The sequence below is a fragment of the Cyprinodon variegatus genome, unplaced genomic scaffold (genome assembly GCF_000732505.1).
Source record: "Cyprinodon variegatus isolate N-32 unplaced genomic scaffold, C_variegatus-1.0 Scaffold412, whole genome shotgun sequence".
In the NCBI taxonomy this organism is placed as follows: Eukaryota; Metazoa; Chordata; class Actinopteri; order Cyprinodontiformes; family Cyprinodontidae; genus Cyprinodon; species Cyprinodon variegatus.
In genome coordinates, this window is record NW_015150865.1 from 495,646 (window position 1) to 520,197 (window position 24,552).

Below are 24,552 nucleotides of genomic sequence, written 5' to 3' on the forward strand. Positions count from 1 at the left end.
TCTAGAAAACAAGGAGCAAAGAAAAGAACAGCAGAACCACGACCATGACAAAAATGCCATAACTTACAATAAACGCCCTGTCATTTCAAGGCACTTTCCAAAGTGAATTGATACAGATTTGTTAAAAGGCTTTTTTGTCTAAGGAGACCGAACAGATTCCCTTGTGTTGTCTACTTCCAACAGTCCCTCACACAGAGCATGCCTTTAGTGACAGTAGAAAGGAAAATTTTCTTTCAACAGGAAGAGACTTTCTCTCTTATATTACTGCACTCCTTGGTTTTGTCTGATTTAACTTAATGAAAACCAGGCAAGTTTATGTGTGTGTCTGAATATAGTGTGGTTAGATATAGTGTGGTTAGATATCTGAAACTAGTCATAGTTCAATAGTTGATAGCTGTAATTATATTTCTACTAGTAGGGAAATATTGTAGATGTCAAGAATTTGATTTCTGGATATGTAGAATGTTATATTCATTTTTGATTACTGAAATAGTAATTATGACTAGCAGTAACCCTGTTGTTACATATTATATATTATATATTAGAATTCATCCTCGTCAGAATTCATTTTTAGATAGGAAGAATGTTGTGTACAAAATGGCCATTTCCATAAAATTAACAAAACTGGGACACAATATGTCTAATGGATAGATTTAAAAAGAAAAACACCCAGACTGTCTGCTTGTGCGGCAGCTAACGTGACAAGAAAACAGATCGCATGATGAAAACCAAAGAGTACACAATAGATTTCAGTAGGAGTGTAAAGCTGAGTCATGTTGCAAGACAATATCTAAGGAAGTTGCACAGAGGGCTATGGTGACTCCAGGGATCTACCTCTCTGGTGAGGGATTCTGCAGGAATATTAGTCATGCCCCTCACAAATCTTCCTTTAATGAAAGAATAATAGGGAGAAATATTTCAGAGCTGCAGCGAAGATCTATGATTCTAAATAGAGAATAATCCATGAGAACCTGTCAGACGCTACGAAAGGCTTAAACCACAGGCTAAGTTTGGACTTCAGACTGGAGCTGCAGGGAATCGTCCAAAGTATGAAGTTGTTGAGGCTCTATGCAAACTATTGGCACACTTTTAAGATTTTATTTGCAAAATGTTTCCTTTTTTTCCCATAATCTCCTCACTGCACACCACTTTGTGTGGGCCTGTCACATAAAATCATAATAAAATACACTCAGACAAAATGGGCAGTACAATTCAATGGGTGTAGATAAATTTCCTGAATCACTGTGCTTGTTGTAGTTACACATTAAATGAATACACTACAGCTGAAGCCCATTAACACAGAAGGGGATTATTTATAAGGTTTTGTGGTGGAACAGCCCACATGAGGCTTGTTGGTACATCTCAGCAGAGAGCTGGGAGTCACTTCGTAACAGTTAGCTGGCACTGTTTGCCGCTCAATCCTAATTTATTGTTCAGTCACTTATTTGTCCCTACTGTGAGCCAGTTTCAGTAAGTCATCAGTGGTAGAACAGCACAGAGCTTTCAATTGAGCTATTTCTCATTAATGGGAACATCAAGGGCTGAGTGGTGGATTCAGCTTTGTCTTGGTTTAAATGCAATCTCCTTCACCAGATACATCTACCTGTGGTTTGTATCAGCATCTGTTTGTTGGTCTGATCTCCTATAGAAAATGCAGTATTTTAAGACCACCTCTTAAGAGTTATTTTCCAGATATCCAAGAAAACCTTTGGATTGCAAAAATCTTTGCAGACCTATATAATAGGTTCATCTTAATCTAAGAAATAAAAAGGTTACATTTTAGTGTGGTCTATTTACATGCATTTCCTTTGTTTGTTTTTGTGTTATAGACGTTTACTCCACTGTTTAGGTGGTGGATCAGACAAACCACTTCTGCTACCTTCATCTTCTTTGCTTAAAACCGTCACTAATGTTGTAGTATTCCTCATTAAGATTTTTTTTTCACTTGAGGAGCTTTATTAAGGCCAAGCTGTTTTTTTCAATACCCAATATCTTACAATAACTTGTAATTTATAACTTATAACTGTCTCCATAAACTGCCTAGAGATGATATATGTTGTGAATTGGCACCGAATGAATACATTGAATGGAATTTAATTGAATTATATCTTATAAACAATCAGTTGTTGAAAATAATAAAATCTCAAAATGAGTTTACTAAGAGCAATTACTGTAAAAGTATTTGTGAAAATGGGCTCTAAGATCCAATGGAACATATTAACAAAAGCCTAGCTCAAGTACCCAGCTGATTTAGGCAAAAGAGGGGTGAGCTAAGTAGGGATCTGGACTTGAGATGTTTGGTATTTTTGCAAGGTAGAGATGGCAATTATTGTCAAGTCAAAATCCCATTGGATTCTTTTCTAGATAATATTCAAACTGATTGGCTCAACAAAGTCTTAGCTGAATACCGCAGAATTTATTTAACCAGGTTATTACAGTATATGTTATTGGAGTGTACAGGATAAATGTCAAATTTGTTGAACAACTTTAAAATGATCATTATTTCATGGGCATGTCATGATTCCTTCTGCTGAGAAGCTTTGTGGAGATGCTTTTCTTTTTCATTTTAGTGCACGAGCACGACTTGACCCCTGCTAACACTGGTTCAATAAAAATCTTGGTCTTGTGACCATAGTGTAACTGCGACTTCTTTTTCGACAAACTCACCCGATCTACACGTCTATAAGATCATCTATGAAGTTTTGTAATGAGAAAAAAAATAGACACATGAGATCAATTTCAGAAAGAAGGTTAAGTTAAAACTCTAAGTTTGTTAGTCATAATATTTTGGAAACTAGAAATTTTCAGTTTCACAAATAGAGGTTACTCAACCTTTTGATCTGGTACTCCTCTGTTTGCAGCCACCTTAAAGCCAATCATGCTGTTTCATTTCCTGAGTTTGTCATGGTTTTGGTTCTGATTTCCTTTACTTTGCTCCATGGTTACTAATTTTATTGTTTTAATTGCTATTTTGTTGTAGTTTCTAGATTTGTTAGTTGTCAGGTTTTTCTGTTGTTTTCCTCTGTTGCCCTCTTGTGTGTGTTCCTTTCCCCTTGGCTCCCTCGTGGTCTCCTCTCACACCTGCTCCTTGTCAGCTCGTTAGCCCTGCCTTTGTCTCAGTCAGCTACATATACTCTCCCTCTGCTCTCACTTCTTGTTGGTTCCTTGTTGTTGCTGGTACTGTCGTTGCTGTTGTCTTCTCACCTCCTCTCTCCCTGGCTCCTTGTGCGTGTTTTCCCTTGATGTCTCCATGGTTCTGGTCTGTTACATTTTTAGTTGGATTCTTGGATTCCTGCTTTTTTGAACTGCTTTCATCATTAAAACCTCTCTGCATTTGGGTCCTCTAAACCAAAACCAAGACGTGACAGAGTTAGGAGAGATTTTTCATAGTTTTGTGCGAAAAATAAAAAGGTCAGTCACAAGGTCAGTTAGACATATTAGGTGTTAAAAACACAAACATACCTCCTCCTTTAATCAAGGATCCCATTAAAGAATAAGCGGCAATTATTCACAGAGAATTAAATATTTGTTGGGATAGGGTTCTTAGACCGTGTATAGATGTTCTTTAATATTGAAAATGTTATCTTTATGAGAAATACAATTTCACCTCACAATCCATCACATGCTGTACATCCACGACTTAATGTGTCCTCACATTTGCAGCATTACACACTTTTTTCATATATGTTTAATAGAACTTGATATTTTCCCTCCACTTATATTCCTTGTCGAGAACATTGATTCGGGATAACAACTTTATAGAAAATAACGGCACAGTCAAACAGCCACTAAGTCTTTACAGGGTGATTTAAGACAGAATTAAAAATGAGGACGAAACCCCATGAGACCATGCATACGGTAGGTCCTACCTGTTTGAATATAAAATTAAAATCTCAGACTAGATCAATTAAGGATATGACACTGAATTTGTTAAAACCACTTTGTTAAATAGACCTCAGACACACCAAAGAAGATAATTTAATAAAAATAATAATAGTAATCACTAGGAAGTACGTTAGACACTTTAAAGTGTAGAATCTGGTATAAAGCACTTAGCAGTATCTACCTCATTTAATGCAAAGCAACTTAGTAGCAAAGCACTTTATCATTATCTACCTCAATATCAAAAGCACATTAAAATATTGTCATCTGTCGGTATTGCGTTGTATTTCTTCTGAAACTGTGTATTGTTTTTATGATTTTTTTGTGTTTTTTTTGTCCTTGTTACATATATGTTTCATCTGTGGTCTGTATTTCTTGCATGTACCTTAATGTTTCTTTTGTACCTGCTGCCCTTGTCCTACGGGTCTATGGATGGAAACTAGCCTTGAGCTTAATCCAAGTGTATTTACAGCTCCTGCTGTTCATTAATACACGTTGTCCCTTTTAAATGAATAAATAAATAGAGTAAAAAAAATAACCTCAAGGTTGCAATCCAAGCAACCTCAGCTTTCACTACAATTCTGCAGAACCACAGGTTGATCACCTCCACTGGTGCAGTAATTCCTGCACAATAAGCTTCAACCAAGTCTTAAGTGTTTATAAATGTCAGGCTATTTTCAGTTGCCTGACATTTATTCTTAAAATATCCTTTTTATTGATCCTATTTAATATTGTAATCTTCCAGAGAATTGCATTTTGGTTTTACATTAAAATTTAAATGTAAAATAAATACAGGTTTGAAATATTTCTACTCTATTTGCAATGAATCCACATAAGTGTCAATTTTTTAAAAGGAATGACAGAAGATGCTTTTTTTTGCATCTTCATTTTCTTTTTACACACTCTCACTCTCACTTGTTTGTTTTTGTTCAATAGGGAATAGTCTCTACCTGTTTTATATTTTGTTATCAGGTGAAATGTGGCAGCCAGTGTTTGATCCACCTTAGCACTTTTCTCAGATGACACCCAGTCTGTCGAAAAGCATTAAAACACCCTCTGTCCTTTTTCACCCTGACCCTGCTAAGTGAATGGGTTACTGTCTGCTAGTTTACAGTGGCAGCTGGTAACAGAGCATTATACAAGAGGGAAAAAAATTGAATTATTCTCAACAGCCTTGCATGAGATTGGGTAACCAAACTCAGTTTTGCATATATTATGTCACAAATGATGATAGAGAAAGACAATAAGCAGGTCCCTTTCCAATGTCATTGAAATAAATCCCTGGAGGACCTGAGAAAACACATTGGGTTTTGTCGGTTCCGGGTTGTTATAACGGTCTTTCAAAATACCTGTTACCCAATTTTTTCTGTATGATTTTGTACACTGTAAAAATGTTATCTTTTTTACATTTTGTTTTTAGGACAAAAAACTTTAGTGTAATTTTTTTGCCTTTCCATGTCTTTGGAAACAAATGTATCACATGATTACAGAAATGAAATTATACATTGTTTTAATTTTTTTTTATAGCATTCTTCTTGAGTATAAAGCCATAATTGATGCTCTATATCTATCCTTCACTGAAATTACATCTGAGTGGCTATTACACTATGTATTTAGCAGCTTTTCACAAATGTAGACTTATTGTTTTGACATTTTTTCTTTGCTAAATTCTTTCAAGCTCAGTTTTGTCTTTGGATAAAAAAATTATCAAGTCTTTCCGCAGATTTACAGTTGGATTTTGGTGGACTTTGACTGGGCCATTCTAACACACAAATGTGATTTTATCTCACCCATTTTAAGATGCAATTAATATAAAGCACATTTTCATAGAAAACTTTCCTGCGTTTTAGCTCCATCAATCTCTTATTCCCACTCTAAACAGCATGTGCTGCTGTGATGGAAGAAGAGCTTCCCTACAGTCTGAAACGGCAAACCGCATATGCCACAACTGCAGGTGTAAGCAACCTTTGCAAATTAAACAGGCAGTTTTGACTTCAGTACAGCTAAACATATGTTTAGAGCCTCAAAAGCAACAAGACTCTTCTAAACAAGCTAAGCATGTATTTTTATTGACACCTATTAAACTTGCTCAGAACAAAAAAGCAAATGGTGGTGAACTTCCTAACAAAAAAATATTACCTCATAAAAAGGATTATTACTTTTCCTCAATGTGCAATACTTTGCAGAAATGCTATGCAAATGCAAACGCTAGCATTCTAAACTGTACATTTTTTAAATATTGCTCATTTCTCTAGCGTCTTTGACCAAAGCTATAAAAAGCCGCAGTGGAGGGGCTAAAGAGGCATATGCAAGCTCTGGAAATGCAGGTTGAAGGCCCCTGTACTATGATTGTGGTGTTCATGATGATAAGCTGTTAATTTTCTTTCATACAGAGCACTTTACAAGAATCCAACAAATTTTACAGGTCATCTGATGATAGAAGCTATTTCCATTTTTTTCATGTCTGCTTGTGTCTAACTCACGGAAAAGCTTTTTCTTTCTACTCAGGTGGGAGAAGCTGTGCTGCTGACAGATTCTCCCACCTGAACTGTTGATTTCTGCAGCTGCTACAAAGTTGGATGCCTTTCTGTTTAATGCTGTCCTTACCCAGCCTATCTCTTTTGTTGCACAGCCATACCATTGTAGGTATGTTGTTTTGCCATAATCTTTCAATTTTCACTTCTAGTAGGTATTAAAAGCCTGAGATTTAGTTTTTTATGGCTTTCTTACCAATCCAAACATTAAAACCATATAAAATCTTCTCTCTGACCCATCTGCTTTGTCCCTTGGTCTTGATGGTCAGGATGTTTACAAACCTCTAGGGCCTTCTTATATCAGCAAGTCTATTAAATAGATTAATGGATTTTTTTTAACCGTAGTTACTCTTTATTTTGGCCATTGCAGAACCGAGGGACTGTCAGAAATATGCAGCACTATTATCAGATTTTTTTTTCTGTTTTAGAAAATGAGGAATAATTTTCCATTTAAATACAGAAACATTTTTTTAAGGATTCACATGAGCCCTTTAAAGCCCTAAGCGATAGAGACATTGGCTTTTAGACTTGCTAACTTTAAAACCATTAGGTTTGCTCCACTGTAGCTGTTTTCCTCCTTTTATTTTCCCTCCACTTACGTCCCTTAAAGCTCAATTCTCACAAAGCTTTTTTAAAAGAAGTATGCTCTTTAACTTTTAATTTCTTTTTTTATTATTATTTCCTGTTCACGTTCCACAGTGTGTATCCAGCATCACAATGTAGTTAGACCCTGATTTACAAAGAACCTCAGATCTTTCTTTTCATGTCACTGTTTGCTGCAGCTCCTTCATCCACCATTTAGTCCCTGTAATAAAGGAGTGGGCCTATTGGAGGCACTTTTATTGTGTGGACTACAAGACCTGCCAGTCGATGGTGTTTTTGTCTTCTAGGATGAATCACATGAAGGACAAGTGTGAGAGAAGGAGACACCAGAACCTGTTAAATTTACCCTGAATGAAGAATGCACTGCCGGCACTTTCTACATGCAGCAATGCCCACACCTGGAATTATTTGCCATGGTTAATTTACTCCATGTGTGTTTGTGCTCAGAGTGGCAATTTCAGCCAAGTAATCTCAGCACCCCCAAGAGGAAGACAGGTGCTGCACACTCAGAAGAACAAAGATTCACCTTTTCATCTCACCTCTCTTATGTCTTTACAGCTTCCTCTTCCACTGCTCTCAGACAAGTACAGATAAAGGACACTCACTTTATTCCCATGTGTTAGAAATGCATCCATGCTGCAGGCGTAGAAGGGAAGCATCAAAGATTAGAGGGATTGCTGTTTAGTGTTTTCCTTTGCATTGCTCAGGGAATTTACAGCCTGTGGAGGAGAGCTCTGGACTGATCTGACAGTGACTCATGGCTGCTTCCCAAATTTAGGAAAGACACGTCACAGAGTCCCGATGGAGGCGAGTTTTGGCTGAGACAAATTCCTCTTATTGTAGCTGTGCACACTGGTTTGCTGTGTGCTCCTTCCTGCATATCCTTCTATGGACTGAGCCTGACATATCCATAAGAATGATGGAATGGCTCTGCCGTTTCCATCACTAGTGTGGAAAAAGGAATAAAGAAGTTTGATGATACGTGCCTGAATGTGTGTTTTAGAGCCAACCATCATCACTACACAGCCCACAACGCTGGACATCACTGTTGGGGAGAGTGTGGTTCTGCCATGTCAGGTGAGCCACGACCCGTCTCTGGAGCTTAAGTTCACCTGGTTCTTCAACGAGCAGCTCATCCACTTTGGGAACAATGGCGGATTCTTCGAAAAAGTTGGAGGCGTAAGTCCACAATCTGTCTTTGAATGTTTCTGACAACTTTCTAGTAAAAATGTGGTACTTCTTATCACAGGAAACTAGTGACCTAATTGTTAGCATTCTGTAAGGATCACTGTTGATTCTAGTAAATAGTATATGAGGCTTCAATGCAGTGTTACATTCATACATAGATGCTCATCATCCTAAAAAACACACAGTGTAATGAAAAAGCTAAAAAGTTGTTTAACCCACTTAAAATTTTTAGGTCCTTGACTCTTAACTCTGACTGTCAGGATTCTGCAAAGATGAAAACTCTGTCAAGGATTCTGCAAAGATGAAAACTGTTTTTATTAAAGCTAATGCATATGGAGAACAGAGATCACCGTGCATCAGCCTGCTCTGGCCAACAGAGTTATCAGTCTCTTTTATGGGTCCTTGACAGCTGACCTTGTGACAGCAAGTTGTTATTCAAATGAGTCCTATGACTATCTGCGTCCAGAAAACTTATCAATGAAGACAGGAACACCAATCAGTCATTGAGGTGAAAGGGTCAGAGAACTGACGACATTTTGTGGCAGTAGGATTTTGCACAGAACACAAAGCACAGAGTAATTTTTTTTTTTTTCATTTAAGTGGCAGCAGGGAAATGGCTAATATATGCAGGACATGGATTTCGTTTAATCAAAGACAGTGGAATGCTATGTAGAACACCCTTATGAATAATTAGCTGTGATTAGACACTTCATTTTGGTTTGGTTTTACACCAACACTCAAGTAAAGGTAAAGGTTAGTTTACATAGTAGAAAAGAGAAATATTGTATCCGTGAGACAATCCACGGTCCAATAGGACAATCTCATATTTAACCTGGCATAAGCCAGATTAGTGCCTCTCATGTTAAGCTTGGTGTATCACATTCTTGTTTTGTTTCACAACTAGTAGAGTGAACTGATAAATTAAAATCTTAACAAATCTAGTTGGGACGAACTTGCAAAGGTCTTCCCATCCAGAAAGACAAAAGTCCCATCCTTTTACTCTTAAAAAAAAAAAAAAAACTGACCCATCAATGGGATATATGCACAACTCTACTACTTCCTGAACTTAAAGGTATAGTGGAGGATTTTTGCGAATTTATGAAAAGACCCACCCTCTCCACTTTAAAAAAACAATGCACATGCAGAACCCTGTTCCTGCTCCAGAGATGGAATGCCTATTAAACATGCCCATTTCTCCTCGTGCACGCTAATTTTTAAAAGTCGCGTTTGCATCGCTCATACAAGCTTACTTTTTCGAAAAAAGATTTGCAATTTTCCCACTGTGTCAGACTCACCACCGGTAAGTGAAAATGGGGCCTTACGTGAACATCACTCGAATGATTGACAATTAGGAGGACCACTTATTCTGATGATGCACCTAGAAAAAGAACATCCTCCACTATACCTTTAAAAAAAGCTCCCTGATCTCCTGTCTTTCATTATTGGTAAAACTGATCAAATCAGGTGGGCCTGACCTCAGTAACCATGATGGCAATATCCAGACACAAAAATCCCATGACAATTAATCTTGTTTGCAAGGCAGTCTCATATTACCTACAACAAAAAAAAAAAAAACATCTTGTTTATTTGTGAGACGTTTCAGAAATCTTTCCAAAAAAAAAAAAAATCAAATGGTTGGATGGTGTGAGTCTCAATAAATCTTGATTAAAACTTAGAGGATTTCTCACTGCCACAAATGGTGGTGGTAGTTTGATGGTTTAGAGCTGCTTGTTCACCCTTTATTTGTTAAAAGCTAAAGTTAGCACTGTAGCACAGCTATTCAGTTCTGAGTTTAGAAACTCTTATCACCAGTTGTATTTTTAGCAGTAGTGTGTGCTGTTTAATATTAGCTCTCTAGCCACCAATAGGAAGGTGTTGCTCTCTGTGTTTCATTCATACTGACCGTCAAAACATCCAGCTCAATAGATGTTCCTTCATATTTAGCCACATCAACTAGCCTTTAGAATACTATTTCCATTTCTCTACATGATCGTAAGTTATTTTAAAGCAGAATTTATATTTAGCAACAGAAATGCCTGCAGGAATGCTAGTTAAAATAATGCCAGGCATGCCCCACTCTTTGTTAGATAAGGTGCTGATGAAAACACAAAGCTTCCTGAGGTATCTGGAAAAATCCTCATTTTATTGGTTCCCCTGTGCCCTGACAGGAACACAGGACATAAAAGATATTGATTTATTTTCTTTCAGCTGCCTTCAGAGATTTCAATGAACAAAGGTTGAAAGGTGACTCTGAAGATTCATAGGTCCATTCTCGGCTTCTTTTAGGAGGGCAGTAATAAATTCAGCTGCATTGCAGAGGGAATGTTTGTATCAACTTTATTATTTATGGATATAAAATTGCTGCCTCCGGTTAATTCTAAAATGAAATTTACATACTCAACCTGCAACCTTATGCAGGCTACCAGTGGATCCTTTAAAAAGAACTACATCTCACAGCTCACCAAAATATGCACTGTCTTGCTTTTTTCTTTTTTTGTGTGTGTAGCAAATAATATAAAGGTTTATTTAAAAGCTATATGCATAAAAAATGAAGAAAAAATATATATAGTAGTGCATTCTAGTTTCTCTAATAATTTAGGTGTTTCTTGAAGTGTGATTTAACATTTCAGCCCCTTAATAAATGGCTCTTCATCTCCACTTAAATTGATTAAGCCCTGGGCCACTCCTCTGAATTCCCACCATCACTTTGCCACAGCTTTCAGCCATCTTCAATTTATTACTCAACCTGCTCAGCTCCACTCTGATGAAATGATAATGTAGGAGTGGGAATAGTAATTAGAGATGAAATGAAGGGCTCTCTTAAAGGACTAAGTATCAGACTAGCCATTAGGCTGCTCATATAACATTGTGCAGTCCCAATAAGACTGTTAGAGGAAGTACATTTCTGTAATTACACAGATGAAGTCAATGCACTGAGCGGTTTTGCCGTGTCCCACTCGGATAGAAGAGGGAGAAGCTGCATGCGGATTTATGGATTTAGTTTTCAGGACACACATATGTATGAAAATGAGCTTTCTTCTAGGCTGGATGTGCTCCCACAAGGCTAGCAATGTCAGGATTGTTTTTGAATTCCAATAGCTGCAGGGTTACAGCCATACTTATAGAGGTCTCTCTGTGCACTGAATGGCAGCAGCACTCAGCGGGAGACATTATGATTCGGAACATCCAGCTGGGCCACGCAGGGAAGTACACATGCGCTGTGCAGACCAAGGTGGACAGCATCTCCATAGCTGTGGACCTAGTAGTTCGAGGTAAGCTGTGGTAGTATGTATACTTCTTTTAACTACCTTCACACCTTGTAAAATAGAATAATAAGGCATGGTTCATTCACTGACAAATGACTAAAGTAGCTGGCTGCAAAGTTGGGCAAGTTGAATGTTATCTGTTCAAGGTTTAAAGAAAATGTACTGTCTAATTAGACCAGTCGGCTCCCAAAGGGTTCACGCCTTTGCTGCCATTGCTGCAGGTGCTAAAACCACTGTGACTCTTCTTCCCATCTTTCTGTCTCCTCCCGATTTACATTCGCTCCCCCTCCTAACTACATCTCATCTTCTCTGTCTGTTTTTCTCCCCTCTTTTTCCTGCCTGACTATGGTATATACCAGGTCCCCCAGGGCCACCCACCAGCATTCAAGTAGAAGAAATCACTGATACCACCGCGTCTCTGTCCTGGAGGCCTGGTCCTGATAATCACAGTCCAATTACGGCATACACCATTCAGGCCAGGACACCATTTTCCCTGGGGTGGCAGGCTGTCACCACAGGTAAGCTCTCTCCAACCAGCCGTGGCCTCCTCCAGTCACAAGTAAAGGTTCGCTCTTCATTTCTTCCTCGCCTGTGAAAATATTGGAGGGGTAATTTTTTTTTTTTCCTCTTGCACCAAATGGCAAACAATAGTGCCGGGATCATTGACCGCTGTATTATCGGACCCCTGGGAGCCCTGTAACATGGATCTCTTCCTGATGAAAAATTGTGTTACCATGGCTGTAATATAATAGTGTAGTTATACAGCATATCCTTTTTAATAGGATCCTTACCATTCATGCATTATCTGTATAATGCACTTTCATCCCGCACCTTATACCCTCTTTTATTGATATTTTTTGCAGATGATGGAGCATCAGAGAAATCTATTTCTGGACTCCTAGTGTTACGGTCTTTCCATCATTTTTTATTTTTTTTTTTAAGAACACATTGACATTGTAGGTGCAGAAGGATGTTGTAACATTTAATGGACTCACCTCTACTTGCTCACAGTGTTTTGTTTCTAGCAAGGATTCTAAGATTGTAAATCTCACACAGAGTTTATGAAAAGTTCAATTTGATTAATACTATTCATGGCGATGATTTATGTTTACATTTTTTATTCAGCTAGAAATTCTATGAATATAGCACCCCTTCACCTTTTTTTTTTACTTTGTTGAGCCTTTGTATTTAGCCCCCTTTAGTATAAAGCCTTTAAATAAAATCCAGTTGCACTGAGTGCACTGAGGAGGTACCTAGTTTCTATGTGTGTAATTTAGTCTCAGTAAAAATGTGGGTCTTCAATGAAGGCATTTATTAGAGAGTACAGAAACCACGTAAAGCAACAAACACAGGTAGAAAACTAAGGAACACAGCATTCATGACTAAAAAAAGCCAAAAAGCCGTTGGTAACGCTTGTTAAGCTGCAGAGATCTGAAACACTCATTAGGTAGAATATATTAGTATTGTTGACTCAAAAGATTGACACCAAGAAAATTCAGCAAGAAATTCTTTTTTATTTGCATTCTGCCAAGAGCCTTGTTGAGTCACATGAAGCAAACATATGTGCTTTGGTTAGATGAATTGGAAAATTGAACATTCTAGCCTGCATGCATGCTGCTTTATGTGATAGAGAACTATAACTGCTCATTATAGTGGACATACTGTTCGAAAGCCGCTATAAAGAATGATAGTTGCCCCATCATGCTGAAGGGAGTCCATTTTTTAGCATTCAATGGCTTAAAAGATGTTAATGGGAAAGATGGAAGAGCAATACTACACAAAAACTATTCCTAGAGGTTGTGAAGACGCAAGTTAGGTTTAGAGTCCATCTTTGAAGAAAACAATGTCCTTTGACATTAGCTATATGAAACTGGTTTAGTTCTTTTCATAAGGCCCAGTTAAAGTCAGATGTAAATCAAATTAAGAGTTTATTGCAGTACATGGCAGTAAATCTATACAGATGTTCCCTGTTTTATCTGACCGAGCTGGAGCTATTACCAAAGAGGAGTGGGCAAAAAAATTAATGCTATAGAGACATACCCAAAAACACCTGTAACTGTAAGTGCACTATAATCGGGTTCTATAAAGTATAATGTGTATGAAATGTGAATCAAACATTTATCTTTGACTCACATTATCTCTTGTCATCTTTCTTCCTCTAAAAAATTGCGTTTTACTTTGTACTGTTTAGTTCAAAATAATCATAAAAACATCTAGGTTTGTGATTGTGATGTTCAAGTGGAGTGTATATTTTGGAAGGCTTGTATAGCTGTGCAGCCTTGGTGAATAATCTTTACACACACATTGAGGCATGCTGAGTTTGTTCTAACTGGAGGCATTCTGTGTTTTCTGCCAGTTCCTGAGGTTGTAGGGGGCCACCAGCTGACAGCTACAGTAATAGCGCTGAGCCCTTGGGTGGAGTACGAGTTCCGGGTCCTGGCAAGCAACAGAGTCGGGACGGGTGAGCCCAGCAAGCCGTCCAAACAAGCTAGGACGAAGAGCACCAGTACGTACTATGTTGTACCTAGAAATGAGAAAGCCTGCAATTATGCCTTCTGCCAGTCCTTATGAAGCTTCATACAAAAAGCAAATCTGTCAGAGCACTATTCTTCATCACTCCATATTTTCTTAAATTTCCAACAAACAACACATTTTTAGGTAAACACAGTTGAGGATTTTCATTTGTTTTTCATACCTATATATTTTGCTAACAGTCAAACTCTATGGACTTAGATGTGCTAGAACAGGGGTAACCAATTAATAATCAGTGGGGTCCGAATAAAGAAAATCAAAAACCAGTAAGGGTCCGGATTTAACACTGAAATAAAATGCAGGTGTTTATGCATCCATCCATCCAATTTCTGACACTCTTAATCCCAAGTGCGGTCACGAGGGTGCAGCTGTCTATCTCCAGCTGTCTATGGGCGAGAGGCGGGGTACACCCTGGACAGGTCGCCAGTCCATCACAGGACAACACAGAGACAAACTTTATGCCTCCATGTTATACGTTACATTTTTTAATAAAAAATATAATGTTTTTCCATTTTAAAATCTAGTTTTTTTTTTAAGTAGAGCACAACAATCTTTCAGTCTGGTATATAGACAATTTACCATACAAACAGGAGTAGCGCCTCAAGGGACTTTTAGACAATGTCGTTGGACAACATGCAGTAATTTATAAATGTTTTAAATCAGGTTGGGTCCGGATTAACCAGCAAGTGGGTCTGGATCCGGACCCTGGTCCGCTAATCCGTCACTTCTGTGCTAGAATGAGTCCTTCCCTGATAATCAAAGACCAAGCTTGGTTATTTTTGTACTTTCCAATCAGAACTGAACCCTATAATTTCTTTGGTGTTTTGTTTCCTTCATCAATTTTAGCGAAGAATCGAGGCATTGGCATGTTTACAGAACCATTTTGGATCCTTATCTGCCTTTAATGTACAGCATCAAAAACAAAATGCTCAAGAGAAGGAGCAATTTCAGATGCAAATGGTGTATTGTGTAGTTAAAATAATTGTTCTTCTGTTTGTAGTTTCCTGCTACAGTTGGCTAGTACCATCAGTAATACAGAACTAAGCAGATGTTGCTATATACAAAGCGTGTGAACAGCACATCTGTGTATTCAAAAGTATTCAAGATGTCATTCGTTTGTGCATCCAGTGCAAATGCACCACAAAAAGCAGACGTAGGGGGCAACTTATTTATTTATTACATATTAAATATGTCGGGACTTTTCAATATGAGTAAAGACTTGTGTGGATTCTGGGATAAAAGCTTGATCTGAAAGGGGCCAATGTTTTATTATGTTTCATGTTCCAGTGCAAAGAAATTCTATCCACCAATATGCTTATCCTTATTTTAGCTTTTTCCTTTTTTTTTATTTTCCACTTGTTATTATAACAACAATGATGTCAAAACTAAAGCAAGGTCCTGGATATTAAAATGTTATTTAGAAGCAATAGTAGATAAACATTTGTGACCAATTCAAACAACTATTTTGGTAAAAATTATATTTAGATTTTATTTTCTAGTTGATGGAGCACAGTAATAGAAAACCAACAGACCAACCAGTCATGACATGCCACTGAAAGGTTGTATTCAAAATAATAGCAGTGTGAAATTCAATCACTAAGGTCATTCGTTCTGCAGAACAAAGTGGCGTCAAACAGGCAGCATATGTTCTTCATGCTGGTCAAAGTGGATTCCTGAAACTCTGAAAAGTTGGGATGTTTCAGAAACTTCACTTTGAATGGGTGTAAAATGTATTAAAAGTAAACTGATTGGCTGCTCAGCTGAACAGATCGAAGAACCATTCAAATAAAAATAAAAAAATAGAAAGACATTAAAGAAAAGGAGCCATTTATTTTGACTGAAAATATTAAATCAAAATATTTTGATTAAAAAATATTCAGAAAAAAAGATTTCATCAAAATATGAGATGTTGAATGTTCCTATTTTATCAAAATGATAACGACTTTGTTAACGATCGGCTTCTTTCAAAGAAAACTTACAGATATTTTTGGGTACGGTGACAACTGCATTGTTTTCCAAATACTGCACTGGTCCAAAGAGAAATGGAGAGACGCTTTATCAGCTGATCGAAATAATTGATTTTAAGTGTGGGAGCCACAGATAGTTTGAGAAATGACCTCCAAACAACGAGTTCAAACTACAATCCACTGTGAAGCACAGTGGTTGATGCATAATGCTATGGGGATCCTTAATTATCACATATAAGGCATTATAAATCCATTTGAACACATTATTATACTCAAAGAGATGCTGCTGCCATATGGGGACAAGAAATTAATCCAGAAAAGGGTGTTTCCGCAAGAGAGCATAGCAGCATATTGGTTTCAGACCCACAAGTTTAAAATTCACACAGATTCTGGTCTAAGCTAAGCTGCTGCTCATTTACTGTCTGAAATCTGTACAAAACGAAATTTAGTTATGTATACACTCTGTGTATACAAAGTGACAATAAAATTAGTCTAGGTCTAAGTCTAATCCCAGACTTTCAGCCAAAGGAAAACTTTAGGGAGGACAGCATACCGTACATATTTGTATGCAGTTCAGAGATTCTAATTGTTCCTGTGAACAATCACCAGACGTTGGTGGACTCCATGCTATTTTACATGGGTGTGAATAAGTTCTCAAAAAACATATATTAATAGATTTGTTATAGGAAAGCTAAAATGTTGGTATTTTTTAGTTCATGCCATTAATTTTGAATCTATAGCTGCTTTTTTTTAAAACCACTTTACCCTATGATTTAATATCTTTTTAACCCACAGTATAATTTCAAGTCTAGCTGTCATTTCTAAGATAATATTTAGTTGTAAACCTTATGTAACAAACATTAGAGTTCCATCCAACAAAAAAGTTGGAAATCTAAACGTAGATTGAACTTGTAAAAGAAATACAAGTGTTTTTCAGCTTTATTTGAACTCTATGAATACAACCTTTAAGGGATTAAGCTGATTATTGCCTGTTATCCTACAGCAAACGGAAAACTCCTTTCAAACCGAAAACATTTCCTAAAATTCCTTTTCTTTTCACCATCTTGTTTCTTCCATCCTTGTTGGATTACTGTGTGATGTTGCCTCTCTTTGCCAGACAGAGAGAATTGGTAAGTTTTCCTTTCGGAGTTTCAAGGTGGCTGAGCTGATCTGTTTTACTACCCACAGCTCCGAAGGTCACACCGGCTAATGTGAGTGGAGGAGGAGGCAGTCGCTCCGAATTAGTCATCACATGGGAGGTAAGCAAGCTCGCTCAGGAAGCCTTTCACCCATGTAGGAGGCCGCCAAACGTCATTACTCTCTTTGAGTATGGGCCTGTTTCATTAATAACCAGGGAACAGCCTAATGTATGGCATATCATTTTTAAAAACACAGAGGCAATAGCTGCAGCTGTCACCCTGGGGAGGGGGAGAGGAATGGTTTTGAGGTTTCAATAAGATAATTAAAGTCATAGTTTGTTCAAAGTCACAGCTTTTGTCTCCAGCTGATTTTCGTTTGGTTTCTGCCTCTCTGTTTTAACAGAACCTCTTCATATCAGCCGACCTTCAAATAGCTCCTGTTTATTCAGGCTAACTGAGATTCGCCTGCTGTGGAGGGTTTCATAGAATCAGTTCTGATGTTTCCAAACACAAAAGCTCAATTATAGGGAAACATTTGCTCAGCAAAGCTTCAGTTTGTCCTTAGCTGGTGAAATTCTTCAAGTGCTTTTCTTTTTAACACAGAAGCACAGATTAAATGTCCTTACTGATATAAATGGAACTCAATACAATACAATTGTTGCTAAACGTACAAACTGTTCAATGTGTAAATATTTATTTAGGACCTTTTCTGATATAGTTACTTAGCTTAGTACCGGAAGGACTATGCATATTGCGTTAAGCAATGCACGAGTGAGTGAGGGAGTGCGTGCGCAGAGATAAAGGGGCTATTCTTTTGGAAATGAAAAATCAAAACCTAAAGGTTTAGTAGAAGCTAACACCTGCAGCCCACATGAGAAACTGGAGAATCTGTAATGAGATTAAAATTTGATCTTTGTCCCCAAGAACCCAGAGATGTTTGGAGATTTGGTTCATTTTTGTAGAACTGAGTTTGTGAGAAAAAGTCTCATATGTGAGAAAATGAGGAACATGAAGAACTTGTTTAAATCTAAGTCAGTAGAGGTATGTAAGTATAATAGTTTTGTCTACAGATCTCTTTGCAGATCAGACCTTGACAGAAAAAGAAAACAGGAGCAAAAATATATTTTTTGCTTTTCCAACTTAAACTTGCACGCTGTGTCTGATTTCTTCCTTTGAATTGTTTTGCCAGACCTCCTCTGAAAGGTTATTTGATTTTCTATTCGTCCATGGATCTTCCTGCTGTTAGTTTGTTTTTGCTCAGCAGGAAAAATGCAGCTCAGGCTGAGTGAGACCTGGAGATAAAGAAAAGCCTTGTAGATTATTCCTCTTATTTAAATTCTGAAATAAATCCTCTCTTGCTCTGTGCTCAGTTGTTTTCCATGTATATCCTACAGTATAACATACTAACTTCCCTACCTATTACTCAACCTAAACAAAATATCCTTCCAGTGTTCCGATTCCTCATATTTCCACAGGTGTTTTAAAATCAGTGTCTAAACACAGAGACGCTTTAAGGAATTGTTTTACAAAAATTTGAACTGGACCCCCCAGTATGTACAGTGATTGTTGTAAACTTAGCTGGTGCCTAGAATGGCCAATTTAGATTCATGACCTAAATCCTGTTTTCTTTCAATCAGTTAGAGTTGATTGATTATATGGACTGATTTCTAAATACCAAGCCCCTACACATTCATAATTTCACATTAAAGTCTCAGTAGGACGCTATTTACATATCGTATCTGCTTGGTTAATTAAGAGTCATCCAAATGTATAAATAGACGACCTGTTAAAGTACAGCTCTCATGATGCCCTCTGATCAACAACAACAACACCTAAGGACACAATAACTGAGACCGATGCGGTGGGGGACTAAATCAGCAAATCACTGTTAGTGAATTAACCCCTGCTGACTTAGCCACAGTCCTGAATATGTAAAACACACGTATGTCTAATATTGTTTTTCTTGTGGGATTTTTTCGGAAGACATAAGAGTTTGAATAAAGATTGTGCAATGCTCTTAGGGATGAATATCCATTTTTACACACCATTTTACCTATGGTCTTCATACACCTACACAGGAGGAAATGTATAAATAAAAAAATAAAAAAATGAATAAATAAAAATAAATAAATAAATAAATAAAAAAAAAAAAAAAAAAAAAAAAAAAAAAAAAAAAAAAAAAAAAAAAAAAAAAAAAAAAAAAAAAAAAAAAAAAAAAAAAAAAAAAATATATATATATATATATATATATATATATATATATATATATATATATATATATATAAATTTTTTCAATGTATGTGTGTGTGTGTGTGGAAATAGAGCATGTGCCTTTCTGAAGTCAGGAGGAAAGAGGGTTGGTTTATCTAGCAGAGCCAAGTCTGGGCCTTGTTATCAGCGTGGAGCTGAGTTTACCTTATCGTGTTGAGGGCTCTGTGCTGTGTAATGAATGTGTGCAGTAAAAGCACTAGTGTGTCCAGCAGGGGGTTATATCTGAAGCCTTGTGCTGCCTTCAAATTCGAAAGCCTCTATTCTCATCCAGTATTTCTTACCAAACCATGCTGCATGGACAAAGCAGGCTTGTCCGCAATGTTGATGGTATATATTTATATGTTTTTGTTTATTTGCTTTTAGCCCGTTCCAGAGGAGCTGCAGAATGGACCAGGGTTCGGCTATGTGGTGGCTTTCCGACCTCGAGGCGCCACGGGCTGGATGCAGGCAGCCGTGCCGTCCCCAGAGGCATCCAGATATGTTTTTAAAAACGAGAGCATCCAACCTTTCTCGCCTTTCCACGTGAGGGTCGGGGTTTACAACAACGAGGGCGAGGGGCCATTTGGCTCGGTTACCACTATCTACTCAGCCGAGGAAGGTGTGTAAAGGGACCCTTTTACTGAAGCCAAAGAAAACACAGGCAAATGCAGATTCAAAGGAAAACTCCTAAACTTATCTAATAAACATTGCTGTTTATGTTTCGTCTTCATATATTTAAAATAGTTGTGACTGTTTTCCTTCCCCTTAAAGGACCTGAGGAATTGGTCCAGTAAATTTTAAAATGTTTAACACTTCAACAAATGTTGCTAATCGAATCATTTGATTAATGAATATTCACTAAGTTCATGACTGATTGTGACTTAGAGCATGAATGATGAATACATGCAGGATTCATTTTTAATTCCTCATGCTTGCACTAAACCTGTGATTGATTGGATTTCCTTACTCTTAACAGATCATCAATCAGTAAATGCATAATAACTATTTTATTAAAAACAACAATAATTAAGTTCACATTTATCTATTCACTCTCCCAATAAAATAAGATTAAATACATTCTTTATTATTATTATTATTTTATCAGTGACACAAAAGAACATGGGAAACCTATTGAAAAATAAAGTCATACAGATGTGGCTAAAAAAAACGAGATTTAGAAAAAAAAGTAGAAAGAATTAAAAAAGTCAAATTAAAATTTCAAAAATCAAACAATAGCAGTTGAAGTGATGAACAATGAGTCATCTTTACATAGACAGAGAGGAGATTCATTCCAATTTTGAAATTAATTTGTCTAGTCTACTACCTTTAAGGGGTCTTATAGAAAAAGTCAATATTTTTTGTATATCATGCATTTCTTGTGCTATACCTATACAATCTTTAACAGCTGGGCTAATTTCACTCAGTTAACATTTACATTTTGCTTATAATCAGCATTTGTCTTTAAGTACAATAGTAGTACAAAATAAATCCCACTAAAATCAAATAATAAATGAAGATCATGATTAAGTCCGTTTTAGTTGTGATCAGTTTGAGTTCTTTCTTATTGTTCCCATTGTATTACATTACAGTTACAAATTTCAGTTAAATTATTTTACTCTGATTTTAAGTGAAAGAGCAACAAAAACCAGCATAGAAATGCAGACAGCCGTTTTATTGAGTGTATCCTATAAACTATTATTGGTATAAATCAAGCTGTTCTGTGAAGGCTGCATTATTTTGAAAACAACAGCTTCTTAAAAAACAAAACATCAGACAAGTCAAGTGAAATTTGTAGAAATGTAAAGCAGGGTTTAGTTGTAATAAAAAAAACTTAGTTTAACTTAGTCCTAAAATCCTGTTCAGTTAAATATAAAAACACAGCAGCAAACCAGTAGTCTCATAATCAAAACTAGTTTGAAACATTAGGTCAAGCATGAAGAATCTTAAACAATTTTACATACAATTTACGAGTCTAACCTCTGTAAAGGAGTGTGATGCAAAAAAAATATTAGAAAATAAAGAAAAAAAATGGAAGGCATGTAGCAGACAGAGCAAACTTTCTGAAGGATAGATGAAACCAAAGCTGACCCACAAGCAAAACTCTGCATGGGATGGATGGAACAAACAACATTGGACTTTTCTTTACAGATCTAAGAAAAAACATTAGTGAATAACACAAAGTCAAAAAAACACTAGTAGAAACCAACCGATGGTGAAGCCATATCTAATTCCTTCAGTGAGTCGTAGTGGTGGGAGCCTCATGCTGTGCAGATGCCTTTCTTCTGCATGCAGGGACAGGGATGCTGGGCAGAGCGCTTGGAAAGACAGAGTTAACTGAAAGAAAGAAAATAAAAATTATCCCTTTATAGTCCCTCAGAGGGTAAGTTTTGTCCTTTGCATTTGACCTATCCCTTTGTGTGCTGCCACGCTGAGTAGTATCCTGGGAGGATCGGGGGTTAAGGGTCTTTCTCAGGGGTCCTGAGTAATAGGCTGATTTTTGAACCAAAGATCCCCTGGCTTCTGCAGAACGAATACGCCCTGCTCTCTGAACACTAGGCTACCTCTTCCATAAGACCATGCAAGACAAAACTTGACAACACTCTGTTAGAGAGCAGAGAAAATGGCCTCACCTTCCAGCGGGACAGCAAGGTTAAATATACAGCTAGACCTAAAGTGGAACGGTTTGGTTCAAAGTGCTGCAGTGGCTCAGTCAAGGTTCAGGCGTAGATATGATGTAGAATTTCTTTGAAAAGTCACTGCGCAGCAGCTGTCTTATAAAATACTTTAGCTAACAGAGATTGACCCAAAATCCCTAATGCTGTTCTGTAAAATATGATCAATGCAAATGCAAATATCTTTTTATAGTAGAAAGAAATATGCATTAGTTTTAGTCAGTCTGTTACATTAATTTCTAATGATACAAATTAAAGGTTGTGGATGTTAATGTGTTTGAACTAAATGTGTTGAAATATAAGCAGGAGCTCTAGGTGGCTCAGAGTGGTTGCAACATCCGACTCATAACCAGTTTTTTCTCTCAACACATGCTGGCAACTTGACCCTACTTCCCTACTTTTAATGTTGAGATGAAGCAAGTGGCTTTGAAACCGTATGAATGTTCCCTCTTTTGAGGCGGTCCAACAAGGCTAACCATCCCTCCTGAAATATCTTTACAATGACTCCAGAGCCTGGCCGAGCTCCCACCAGGATTCGTCTCAAGAGCCTCTCTGCATCTGAGATCGAGGTGTCATGGAAAGCCCTGCCCTGGAACGCCAGCAAGCGGAGGGTGCTGGGCTACGAGGTGAGCCAGGGCTGTTTGTGTGAGCGTGCATATGGCAGCTGATGCTGCTGAATCTTGTTCTCTTCTATTATTGATGAGCGTTTCAGGCTCCTGCACCTTGGGCATACGAGATAATAGCTTGTTGCATACATAATGGCCGAGCCTATTCCCCAAGCCTGTGGGTTTAAGTGTGTTTCTCTTGTTGCTTACCTAAGTAGTGTAACGGGCCTGATTAGCGTACTGATGCAACACTCCAAGGGACAGAGCGTTTAGCTTCTAATCCACACAACAAAGCAGTTTTAGACAGCAGCTTTGTGCTCAGTTTGTTCATCTCACTTTAATTTGTCTCATTATTAGAATCAAGGAACTGAACAAAAAGGCTGGTTTCTTTCTTTGCTTTGGAAAAAAGAATGAACATCTCAAAAACAGATACATTTTGCTGAAGACAACCAGATTATGTTCATATTTTTTTAGGCCTTTTGGGCAAATTATCTATCAGATTATTAATTAGTTGTTTGACATTTATTTATTTTTTTACTTTTTTCCTTTGTTACTTTTAAACCTCATAATTAAAACCACAACACATTTCACATGGTGACGTGCTGCTGCTGCCATTTTTCAGACCACTTCACATCTTCCATCTAGTTGAGTTCACATGTCCCTGTTTTAGGTGTGCTTTTGGCTGTCAGGGTGGGAGCAGAAAGCTTTTAGAGCACCCTCACCGTCTGCCTATCTGCCTTGTTGCCTTGCAGCTGAGGTACTGGAGTAGAAGTGAGAGGGAGGAGACGGCCAGCATACTGAGGACCACAGGGAATCAGACATCCACCGTCATCAGTGGGTTGAGAGGCAGCACCGTCTATTATATCTCAGTGAGGGCCTACAACACAGCTGGAACAGGCCCTTCAAGCACCACAGTCAATGTGACCACCAAAAAACCACGCAAGTATCACACACGCAACGCTGGTTTGAAGTTGGCAATCGTTTATTGTCATTTGTGTCTGTTTTTTAATAAAACATACGGGTTGTTTATCATTTCTTTGCTGGCATAAACACCTTTGATAAAAAAGAGGGAAAAAAACACATAAATAAACTTGAGGTCCATACCAATTTATTATGTTAAAATATTACTATTTATACCCTTTTTTAATGATTTTCCAGGTGCTTTTCATATATTCTTGAAATTTTAACCTGGGGTGGTGCTGTCCAGTGCTGAAATGGCTGGCACCTTGTCTGCCCCTGCTGTGCAGTCACCCCATTTCCTATCCAGTGCTGAACCTGATTTAACCCTTAGTGTGGTACTGTCCAGTGTTGAAATGGCTGGCGCCTTGTCTGCCCCTGCTGTGCAGTAGAGACTGACACAGGAGTGGATTTTCACTCCTGTCCCGTCCCACTCCCACAGAAAAAAATGGTGTCCTGTCCCAATCCCGGGCCAGAGTAGAAATCTAAATCCTGTCCCGTCCCACTCCTGGTGAAATTACTCCCACTCCTATCCTGCTCCCATTCAGAATGACTCCCGCTCCTGCACCACTCCCATTCAGCTTGCGTTGCAAATCAAACTTTTCAAAGTCGAGTTCGCCACTAACTGTTGGTCCGTCCATCGTTATTTTTGAGCGCGGCTGAAAAACTCAGAGCAGAAGCACTGTTGGTTTTTGGGTCGTGTAGTTTTTTTGACTCGCATTATAGTGTAGGCTTCATAGAAAAAAAACTACAAAATAGCGGCGCCACTACTGGATTTTTTTTCTTTCTATTTTATTTTATTTTTTGGCATAGATCCTAGTTTTTTTTTTAGTTACTATTGGTTTGCTCCCGCTCCCGTCTGCTCTCGTTAATGTTTAATCCTGTACCGTCCCAATCACGTGATCATTACTAATACTGACTCCCAAAAATGTCAGTCTCTACTATGCAGTCACCACA

General features: G+C 37.7%; 1 protein-coding gene across 2 annotated transcripts in view; it reads left to right on the forward strand.

Annotated features, from left to right (window-relative positions):
- LOC107093193 (contactin-4-like) overlaps positions 1 to 24,552 on the forward strand; it is a 240,968-nt gene that overhangs the window by 210,467 nt on the left and 5,949 nt on the right. The window contains exons 13-20 of one of the 2 annotated variants that reach the window (XM_015388077.1): positions 8,023 to 8,198; positions 11,362 to 11,479; positions 11,833 to 11,991; positions 13,830 to 13,979; positions 17,161 to 17,231; positions 19,746 to 19,980; positions 22,544 to 22,659; positions 23,391 to 23,577. In XM_015388077.1, coding sequence (XP_015243563.1) covers positions 8,023 to 8,198; positions 11,362 to 11,479; positions 11,833 to 11,991; positions 13,830 to 13,979; positions 17,161 to 17,231; positions 19,746 to 19,980; positions 22,544 to 22,659; positions 23,391 to 23,577 — 1,212 coding nt within the window. Of the gene's footprint in view, positions 1 to 8,022; positions 8,199 to 11,358; positions 11,480 to 11,832; positions 11,992 to 13,829; positions 13,980 to 17,160; positions 17,232 to 19,745; positions 19,981 to 22,543; positions 22,660 to 23,390; positions 23,578 to 24,552 lie in introns of both variants that reach the window. The other variant, XM_015388076.1, reaches the window with a different exon arrangement.